Genomic DNA, 11,375 nt, shown 5'->3' on the forward strand with positions numbered 1-11,375 from the left:
AGGCTGTAGTCTCTCAAGCTACATATGACAATGTGCAGGACTTTTTATATGTTTATGGTAATGTGTTTGTATACACTGAAGTGTCATGTGACACTGAAGACTGGAGTAATGATGCTGACAAATTCAGGTTTGCATCACCGGAATAAATTATTTTATAAAATAAATAATAATAACTGCATGTATTAATAAATTATATAATGTAAAATATATTAAAATAGAACGCTGTAATTTTAAATTGTAACATTTCACAATATTACTTTTTTTTCAAATGAATGTAGCCTCTATGAGCATTCTTCTCTGTCTGCATTAAATAATGACGCAAATAAGAATATTGATGCTTTAGTTCTTTTTCTACAATGGCAACCCCATCAAGACGTATGCTATGGGGTGTGTGTTTCCTGCTTTTGTGCAGGCAAGAATTTTATCCAGAGCATGTGGAATACCTCTCTCCAACCCGAGGGCAGTGTGGAGAGAGTATTTTAGAGTGGAGAGCTTTGGGGAGATGAACATCAGGATGTGACAAGATAAGTGATCCAACCGCCCGCAGGAAGTTGTCACTCAAGTCCAAGGCCATCTGTTACTTTAGTCTGTGGCACATTGGATTCAGTCCTTGTTGTGTGAACAGGAAGGACTGCAGAGTTCACTTCACCCAGCATGCTCTTAGAACAAACTAATACGGTTGGTTCTTGGTAGGGATTAAGAACCTGTTGCTGGGGAAAAGGAAAAAACGATTTGATTTAAACCATACAAATTTACATTCAAGAAAGAGTGCTTTATCTTCCTCGTTGGCTTGAGAGTGGAAAAGTGTAGGAGGTTCGTCCTGATTTAACCAAGCGTTAAACACCAAGGGCAAAGCTGTCAGATCCCTCAAATCTACAGACTGTCATGTCAATGAGACCTCTTTGAGCAAATGCTCTAGCTCTATTAAAAGTAGGTGTATAATAACTTTCCAGTGCCAGAAAGCTCTTTCACCCCCTACAAAGCCTTAGGTGAGAGCTTATAGTTGGCTTAAATTTACCACGCAGAGTTTTGTGAATTATGTCCGAAGCAAATTATAACTTCTGGCTTCATTCCACCCTCAGCAGATGGAGTGAGGTCTGAACTCCACATATTCCATCACTCATGCGCCCTGAAGAAAGACGAAGGGCCGTGCAAGGCAATAAAGGACAGGTTCTACTTTGACATTGACACAGGTCGCTGTGAACTCTTTGAATACGGAGGCTGCCAAGGCAATGCAAACAATTTTGAGACCCTGCAGGTGTGTGAGGAAATGTGTCTTGTGAAAGGTAAGGCAATATTTACCTGACTTGTGCTCTTCTATGACAAACAAAAACAAATACAAATATGACTGTTTTTTTTCATAACTTGTGTAAAATAACCTTTAGATTCAGTGCATCTTTCGGAATGAGGAAGAGGCTTTCGTGTTAGCCAATTCCATTTTCTCTCAGTATATTGGATGGCCTGACCCAGACTCATGTGTCATGACAGTATTCCACACACCCATGCTACAAACAGCAATCCCGATAAGCATATCTTGGGCAAAGTAAAAGCAAAGATTACTAATATAGTATTTGGCAATATGTTATGAGAGACTGTGCTATATTGTGAACGTGTCAGAGCTAAGGAGCGTTTTTAGGTTCAGTGCGCAGCAGTGTATTTACTCACAATATTGCAAGGTTTTGAGGGGTTCACTGCTTTTATGAAATGCCCAATACATAACAAAAATATTAGGGAATTTGATTATTTTAATAAACAATTAAATTCATTATGTACAACAAGTTCCAAAAGTCTGAAAGTACTAGTGAAAGTGCTTCTGTTTTGCATTTTTCTAACAGTGATGTTACTGTTAGAGGCACAATATGTAATTTTCGCCACTGGAGGGCGCGTATTCAAAATAAACAAAGGCAAAGGCGTAGTTTGATGACGCCGTGACTGAGTGTGGAATCATGGGAGTTGTCGTCTTCATCCCCACAGCCGATGCAATCCGACGGGACTCGGGCAGAAATCATGTTCATGGATGAGCTAATGATTTATTAACATAGTAGAATGAAGCAGGGTGAGGCTGAAAGCCGTCGAAGTGAAACGAGGCCGCTGAATGAGCGTGACACACGGCTCGAAAGCAGCGGAGCTCTTATTATGCCACAGTCGACCGCTTCTGCTTCTTCCGGTCATGCGTATGTGGGGGAAAAAAAGCAGCGCTGTTTTATCATACTAGATACATCTGAAAGTTCTGTTATAATGCTACTCTGTGCGGTCGTCACCGGTCTATTAAAACGCACAACATATTAAAGCATCTTTGGTGTTTCCATATTTTCTACAACCGGAAATCGAGGGGTTATGACATCATTAGCAGGCGACACAATGACACTATAGACACGGGCCGTGTCACTAGTTAAAATTGCTTATTTCTCCGGATTTAAACATACTTCGAAACATTTGGGATAATGTAAGTACACAAGTCAGCAAAATATATAACACTGTTCTAGTGGTTTTTGGATATTTTAATTAAAAAATCTTACATATTGTGCCTTTAATTAACACTGAAACTTTTAAAAAATAATTTTTGACAAAATAAAATATAAATATTAAATGAATAACCTAGAAAATTACTAAAAGTGAAATAAAACTGTATTAAAGCTATATAGGCATATTAAAAAAATAATTAAAATGACAAAAGCACACAACAAAATTACATAAAACGTTAACTAAAATTAAAACTTAAAGTATAAAAATAAATGCTAACTCAAAATATTTTATTATATACTGTTATTGTATATAAACAATAACAACATTTATACTATAGTAAAATAAATTTAATCAAATTCAATCTCTTTTGCTATCAGCATACAGTAACAACTTAAGTCACTGACATGTAAACAATAACAGCACATTAGTCTATGGGTGCAACACAGTAATGTGGGTGTTGTACGTAATATCTGTACTTTGCAACGGCTGGAATGCTGTATTGACCAATCAGCATCAAAAACTACTTCTTGTTTTATAACCATAGAAATAACACGCATTCCACCATATACTTTTATGGGAAGAGTGAAGAGTTCACCATGAGGGAGTCATTCCCAACAACTCGTTAACATCCCATAAAAAACAATAATGTAATGCATTGGTGTGGTACTGCAATTATGGATCAGTTTAGACTCAGCAAGTGTTATAATTATAACCTACACCATATTACTTTGTAGAGGGTATGAAAGATACTTTAAAAAACACGGGGCCAAGTTAAGAAGAGAAGAACAGTTGTTTTGTTCAGAAAACCTTCATGCTTTTAAACAAAGACATTATTGTGTATGTTAGATATGTTGGAAGCCATACATGGAATAATGCATGTATTTTTGTAGCCTTTCAAAGCAAAGCTTTGATGAATACAAAGAATTCTAATGCTATTGTTTCATCTTCAATATTGGCATTAAATTAGTATATAAAGGCAGAAATGGAAATTACTCGAGGTCGCAGAGGCAAATTCATGGCAACAAGTCAAAGCTGAGATGAGAGAGATGAAAGATACCATTTAGGCAATCTGATTATTTCAACAAGAATAATAAGGAACTCTTGGTCCTTTTCCTAATAAAACAAGGACAAATGTGCAGTTCACAGTAAAGTCAGGCCACATTGGATCATTTACAGCACTTTGGTTGGTTGGTTGGGTGAGTCATATCTCATTACGCTTTCCAGTGGGGGTCATTGTGATTTGGAAGGGCCCCTGCAACGTCGCCTCCTGTGAGAGGTCATCATAATAATCAGCACAAAACAGACTCTGTCATGTGACTGCTAAACAAGCCTCAGTCCCATCACAGCCACAGAGTGGGGAAAACAGAAACTTTGCGGCTCATTTGGACAAACACCTCCAAGGACATGAGCCCTCGTAAATGCCTGCGAAGTATTGCCAAAGATCCCCCATGGAGGCAGAAGAGGAAATTGACTGCTGTGTTTGGATTCATTTCTTCTGCACTCTTCACCACATGCCCCTGATTATTTGCAGCTCTGCCAAGTCAGTTTCTAATTTCTGTGGCCACCAAACTTGCTTTTCCTAGTAATAGAGGGAGCATTTAACACTTTAAACATATCAACCCTTCTAACACAGTATCTGGTCTTCAATGAACCAAAGAAGGTTTATGTCACACTCCTCTTGGTCAATGCTCTGATGTTACTGCCTGCTACATTCTTAAAAAAAAAAAAAAAAAAATCCAAAAGGGCTTTTTTTTTTTTTTTTTTTTTTGCAGCAATGCTATGGAAGAACCATTTGGGTTCCCCAAAGACACTTTCAGTGATCAATCAGTTTTTAAAAGAATAATTTTTCTTCTAAAAAGCCCCTTTTCCACTAAAAAGAAGGAAGGTTATAGGTTATAAAAAATAAAGGTTCCAAAAGGGGGTTTTCGCAGCGATGCCATAGAAGAACCATTTTTGGGGAACCTTTCAGTGAAGAACCTTAAAAGAACCTTTTTTGTGTTAGAATGAAGACATTTTTAATAATCTAAAGAACTTTTTCTGCTATGGAAAGGTTCCATGGATGTTAAAGTTTTTTAATAGAACCATCAATGCCAATGCTACTCTGTTTTTAAGAGTGCATGGTTGAAGGTTCTTCATGAACAATAGATGCCAATAACAACCTTCATGAAATTACTCAAGACAGACCTCTTTATGTGCATATCTCAAGCATAACCCCCCTTTTTTATAAAAAAAAAAATCCTCTTCCTCTCTGTTTTCTCTGCACTGTAACTGCATTGCGGGTACTGTGAGTATTTTTGGTTCTTGCTTGTCATGTTCCTAATTTGTTTGTCACTTTGGATAAAAGCATCTTCTAAATTAAAAAGCAACAATTAAACAAGCTCTCGCTGTTTGCATTTATGCACTTAAAATTCAGATTCAAAGAGAATCACTGAGTATATGGAACAAACATCAGATAATAAACCACTGTGAGAAATGACAAATGTCTCCATCTAGTGAATCAAATCATCAGTGCACTTTAAAGAGTGGTTTGTTTGTGTTTTTGTATGTAAAGTATAAGACAGAGAAAGAGATAGATCAACTGGGAGAGAAAGATCATTTTATAAATGTTTTTTCCCCTAGAAAACCAGTTTCTTAAGAAATATTTTGTTTTACATTTTGATATGTGTTTTGAGACGTGTCCCATTGGTGATATGTGTATTTTTGTGCCTCTGCTGGCGATAGATGGAATTTAAATTTGTTTGTTTGTGTCAATGAGGTGTATTATGTGTTGTGAGAGCTATCCATATAGCATTTACATTCATCTCAATGGGAATTGCTCAGCTGGCGCAGAACCTACTTGAAAGTAGCTGTCTTGCTGCCATCTTTTTTAATGAGCACTCAGTTAAACATATTGCGCATAAGTCATGTCCTTGTGAGTAAATGATACATGGAATGAGAGACACTAGCCTGTCATCAAGACAATCTCCTTTCCTAAAAATTACCCAAGAGGCTGTTCAGGAGAACAGCAGTTTTGAATTATTAATTTTGGTAAGTGTTCTAGATGCATCCCATCTACACTTCTGCTAGAAGTCGGAAGTATATTGACTACGACCATTTAAAACCGCATAATTAATTTGTAGCATTTTAATTCAGTTAATTTAATTCCGTTTATTAATTGTCCTTGTGAATGTGAACTTTTGATCAGTGCTGTATGTGAGTGGTCATTTGCTAAGCTTAATTAGCATTTGTCTACCGCTCTCGGTCAGGACGACTGTCTGGGACGTAGAGTATCAGAACACAGTATCTAACATAGGCGCGGGAAGTGGGGGTGCTTTTTTTTTTTTTTTTTTTCTGTGGGCATCTGTTTAACTGTTGGGAATTTAAAAAAAAATCTGAGTGTCTATATACACTAAGTGCAAATAGCCTGCCTTGTTGGCAGAGGCTATTTACACTAACTCCACCCACCAACGTGTGATTGGGATAGTCAACATTACAAAAGACGGTCTTTAATCGTAGGATTCAGTGACGTAGATGGTAAAGCGTGTGTCATACTTCGTTTGACGTGATCGACCTGGGTTCGAATCTGCCTTTTGGCGAACTTTTTTTCTACCTTTTCAGATTTCAAATCACATCAGAAAAGCATTTCTTTTTAATAAAAATGAAGGAAGTAATCAAAAAGTTGAAAATAAAGTATTGGGTAGGGTTAGGTGTAGGGAGGGCTTTTGTCCCAGTAAAGTGGCATCCATTTAATAATTTGAATTAAAATTTACACTCAATAAGTTATTATTGCACACTGTTTTATAATGTATTACAATGCTGAGGTGCAGATAATGAACACTATTTGCAATAAGTAATTAGCAGAATATCCTGCTATTTTAACTATCTATAGCTATTTGCACTTAGTGTAAATAGCATATCACTAAAAAATACTGCTATTTTCACTGAGTGTAAATAGCATCTATCGCTAAGAAAATATGCTATTTTCTTATTATGTAAGAATAATGTAAAACTCCCATTTTATTATGTACAACAAAGTGTGGAAATTGTGTAAGGTCTTGATGTATGTTATCTGTCAATTTGCATGCAAGTTTTATCAAATTCAGCAGTTTTTGAATCACTGGGATAAACCAGCAAATAAAATCTGATGAAAATATTGTTATATTGCATTTTAGAGTGAACTACACCTTTATGTCATCATTTATTTTGTGCTATTTTGAAGAAATATATATGTTGTTATGTTAAAGTTGGTGAGCTTCAGTGTTGTTTTTGGCCTTATTGACTTCTGTTGTATGGACCAAAAGCAGTTTTATTTTCTGCTTACTCAAAATTTTTGTCCTGACCATAATCGCATTTTAATCACTTTCAAGCAGTAAGTGAGACTGCAATTAACATTGACTTATATAATATCCAAAAGCAGCAACCGGCTTTAATCTGTATGGTCACTTTGTGACATTTATGATCAGGTTAGTGCAACCTATCGTTCCTCCTAAATCCGATTTATCCGAAAGAAGAGAGAAAAACAAAATACCCTGATGATTTCTCCCAGCTGATTGGATCAAAGCTGCCTTTCTCCATGATGAATGACCACTTAAGTGAAATATTTTAATTAGCAATGGCCATAAATAAATTCTGCTTTACAGGGCAAAACCGTGGCAGGAAATTAAGTGATTTTTTTAATCTGTGGAACTTTGGAATCCAGCCATTAATTTATCAACAGGGCATGTGCTATAGATGGAGCTGGAATATATCAATCACTCCAGCCTGTCTGTGGCTTATGGCCAGGGTGTTTGTTAAGGGGACGGACGGTAGAGCTGGTTCTGCTGAAAGCTGCTGCTTTAGTATTCAATTCCAATATTTGTCTAGTTGTAATTCTTGCATAAAAATGGTGTACAAAAAAGTGCTTTAAATCCTTACCCTGAGCTGTAAAATTAAAGTAATAGTTCACACCAAGATGGAAAATTTGCTGAAAAACTACCCTATATATGATATTTCAAAGCATGAAAACAAAAATCACTACTAACACTTTTAATTTATGTTCATGTTTACAGTTGATGAAAAAGAAGCTTTAAATAAAGAATTACACGATTTATGGTCTGCCCCATCTTTTTACTTGTTTTTGTAGAGGATAAGAGTCCATGCCATCTGGAGGATGAGCCGGGGCCGTGTCGAGGACTGGTGCCTCGTTATTATTTTGATTACAAGAGCCAGGAATGCAAGCGATTCTTTTATGGTGGCTGCTTTGGGAATGCCAACAACTTCAAAACCATAAAAGAATGCCATAAGAGATGTCTACGTATGTACCAGCAACATAACATTTCTCTTCTCTGCAATTTTCAATAATGACATATTGTTTTTGTACAAGCCCTGTGATTAAAGTCATCTGCATGACAAAGGTTACAGCCTTTTTGTATTCTGATCTCAATAACCTTCATTCCATAGTGCAATTAGCACTTTTAATTCAGCCTATTGTAATTCAGTCCACATTCTGTTTTTTAGCAGTAATTTGAACAGCCAGAGTCATTGCAGAACTGCAAATGTAGAAAATTTCTCAGTGCATTTAGTGCTAAAGGGGTCATATCATTAGGAATCAAATTATCCTCGAAGGATAAGGAGGTTAAAACTATACTGGACCCAACAGCAAACAGACAGCTTGTATGTGTTAGAGCAGCACTGTATCCAATTTCACATGTGAAGAGGGCATTTACACAGATGTCTTAAAGGGACAGCAGCCTGTTAAAGGTCAGAGAGAAGGTGAAAACAACAACAAAAATTTGGCAAACAAAAAACCCTTGACTAAAACTATAGTTGTAGATGACTATTCCACATACAGTACCATAGATGCTACAGACATATATAGGCCTATTAAAATTTGTTATAAAATTGCATAAAGATGATTGTAAAATTATATAATTAGTTTTTCTTCAAAATTTCACATTTAATTACTTGCTGTTTCTTTGTAACTGTTTGTGAAATTTACTTGCGGTTTCTGAGTGAAAATTGTTTCTACACTATTATTTTTTTAATTGAAATTAATGACTACTAAACTAAAATGAAATACACAAAAATATAGCCAAAATTAAAACTAAGGAAGAGTCATGTCAAATGTAAAATACATTAAAAGAAGTGCAAATAATGTTTAAATGGTGTCAAGTGCTAAATAGTTGATTTTAAGCATATGTTTGAATACATCAGTACTTAGGGTGACCATATGTCCTCTTTTTCATGGACATGTCTTGGCTGGAATTTCTAGATTGCCTAGGTTTTTATATCGATGTGCTCTCTACCATCCTCATACATTATATGGACACAAATTTGCATAGCTTTGACCGTTCCCTGCAGACCCCACCTTATCACACATGCTATCGGTTAAACTTCATTTTAGGCAATTTAGAAATCCCAGCCAGGACATGACTGGGAAAAAAGGGGGTTATTCCAAGTATTAAACTTGGAAAACCAGACAGACAGGAAACATGTTAATAGTACTAATAGTGCTACCTGAGAGAAAGGGACTCTCCTGTAACAACAGGACAACAAAGATGATCTAATTTTTCATTTTCTTTCCTCTTTTTAGCTGCCTCAAACCACATGGAACAAAATGCTCCATTAAAGCCAGAGGAAGAAGAAGCCAAACCCAAAACAGAACCTCTCATCAAGCCTGGTGAGATGAGTCACACATCCTGCTTGTTGATAATATCAGAAAACCTTTTTATTTGTGCTGGATATTTTTGCAGTGATCTGTAGGTGTTATCCAAGGTGTGCTAAGCTATTTTGTTTGTTTTGGATTTTTGTTGGACCTTTAAACACGTGCAGAATCACACAAAAACAATTATTTTATGGAAATACCATTAATACCTTTTATATTAATTATATTTGTTGTTTGTGTATTTGGTCATTTTTAGTTGAAGCTCCTTTGAATGCATCACATTTGCCACTGCAGAGAATGTCCCAACCATCTGCACAGGAAGCAGGTGAGAGTCACACATCTCAGACACGTGTACAAACACACACACACACACACACACACACACAGGCAGAGGGTTCTAGACAGCTGTGCCTTCGTGTCAGACAGTCTGTTTGTCTGAGTCCAGAGGGCAGCGTAGCAGCCATTTTTTCTGCCTCCTCCTGCTTATTTTGACAGTTAAGAGCTGCTCTCTGCTCCACAGCCCCAGGGCACATGACATCCTTGTCTGGCACACAGATTGCACAGAAATCCGAGTCAAATATGTGATTTTGTAATAATACTCAGTTTTGAAACATGAAAAACTGAATATCAGCTTTTGTAATTGCAAGTATATTTTGTTGTGTTAAATGACCTCTTCTTCATTCTAATTGGATTTTATCTATGTTTTTATTGTTTTACTGTTTTATGGTTTGTCTTGCTTGTTTTATGTTTTAACTAGTGCTGTCAAACGATTAATCGCATCCAAAATAAACGTTTTTGTTTACATAATATATGTGTGTGTACTGTGTATATTTATTATGTATATATAAATACACACACACAGTATATATTTTTCAAATATTTACATGTATTTAAATGTATATATTTATATTTATATTATTTATATTACAGATAAATATATTTAATATATAAACAACACATTTTTCTTAAATATATACATGTATGTGTGTGTATTTATATAGACATACTAAATATACACAGTACACACACATATATATTATGTCAACAAAAACGTTTATTCTGGATGCGATTAATCGTTTGACAGCACTCGTTTTAACCCTTTGATTTTGTTCATCACTTTGGCCAGCTTTGCCGAGATAAATGTGCTATATAAATAAACTTGAATTACTTACTTGGGATTTGGGCTCTTGAGGGGAATTGCAAACACTTGCAATTTTCCGTATTTACATGGTTATCATGTATTAATGAGAGCTACATATTACTCCACATTTGCCTGCCCTCTTCTTGCCTTAATCACAGTAGTTAATGAAGTATAGTAAGTGATGTTCACCATCATGTCAGTGTTCTGTTTTACTAATTTATCATTGGCAATTTACTTTCTGGGTTAAAAGTAACTGCAAATTAATTACAATAATTGCTTTTGGGTTAAAAGGGTGACTTGGATGCACAAAAGCTCCGTGGTTCCACTGAAGGACAATGCTTAGATTTTACTGCCATCTAGTGGATCAAGTATGTAAAGTCAAGTTGAGTTTGTCATTCCAGCTAGAATGAATAGAGTGCTGCAATGATGATGTATTTTTATAGGCCAACCCAGAAGTTAGCATCAACCTGGTTTCTAAACATAAGCTATAAATGAACCACAGTGACTTCAATGTCAGCATCACTACTCTTCTGACAACTTCTTCAGTCTTCATTAAAAAAAAAAAAATCCCTGAAATTTTGAGTTAGAATAGTTTGCAAGAGCATGATTATAATTATAAACACAATGAGGCTGTAAAAACAGATGGGTGATGAACCAGAAGTGCTAAAATGCTAAGTCATTTCCGAGCTTTGGCCCACAAAAATATGTCATCCCTGCAGCAGTCTAGTGTTATTCCAGCTAGAACAGCATAAAAGTAATCTTAAACTAATATAAAAAGACATTGGTGTTGCCATTTGGATCATATTTTAAACAAAATCAAAGAAAAATAATCATAAAGTGTAACACTTTACCTTTTCACATCCTATACAGTGCAATAAAATATGCTGAACAAACAATAAATAAGAAATGATAGGGATTAGATGTGATGTATAAATATAATATGTACATACATACTGTACATTGCAATACAATTACAGTAATTGGTACTTGGTCGCAAAGAGACGTGAAAAGTGGCTAGTAAATTGTTTAATTGTGTAGCAGAAATGCAGGGCAAACATTAAAAAAATATATAATTTTTATTAATATATTATAGCTACTTGTAATCATGTATCTGTACTGTTTTTTTATGCTATATATATATATATA

General features: G+C 35.5%; 1 protein-coding gene across 1 annotated transcript in view; it reads left to right on the forward strand.

Annotated features, from left to right (window-relative positions):
- Positions 1 to 1,025: 1,025 nt before the first annotated feature.
- LOC107660650 (tissue factor pathway inhibitor-like) overlaps positions 1,026 to 11,375 on the forward strand; it is a gene marked incomplete at its 5' end in the record, with an annotated part of 11,536 nt that continues 1,186 nt past the window's right edge. The window contains 4 exons of the mRNA XM_016450038.1: positions 1,026 to 1,286; positions 7,568 to 7,738; positions 9,017 to 9,103; positions 9,345 to 9,413. Of these exons, the coding sequence (XP_016305524.1) occupies positions 1,026 to 1,286; positions 7,568 to 7,738; positions 9,017 to 9,103; positions 9,345 to 9,413 (588 nt within the window). The remainder of the gene's footprint in view (positions 1,287 to 7,567; positions 7,739 to 9,016; positions 9,104 to 9,344; positions 9,414 to 11,375) is intronic.

Source organism: Sinocyclocheilus anshuiensis, unplaced genomic scaffold (genome assembly GCF_001515605.1).
Source record: "Sinocyclocheilus anshuiensis isolate Anshui unplaced genomic scaffold, SAMN03320099.WGS_v1.1 scaffold627, whole genome shotgun sequence".
Taxonomy (NCBI): Eukaryota; Metazoa; Chordata; class Actinopteri; order Cypriniformes; family Cyprinidae; genus Sinocyclocheilus; species Sinocyclocheilus anshuiensis.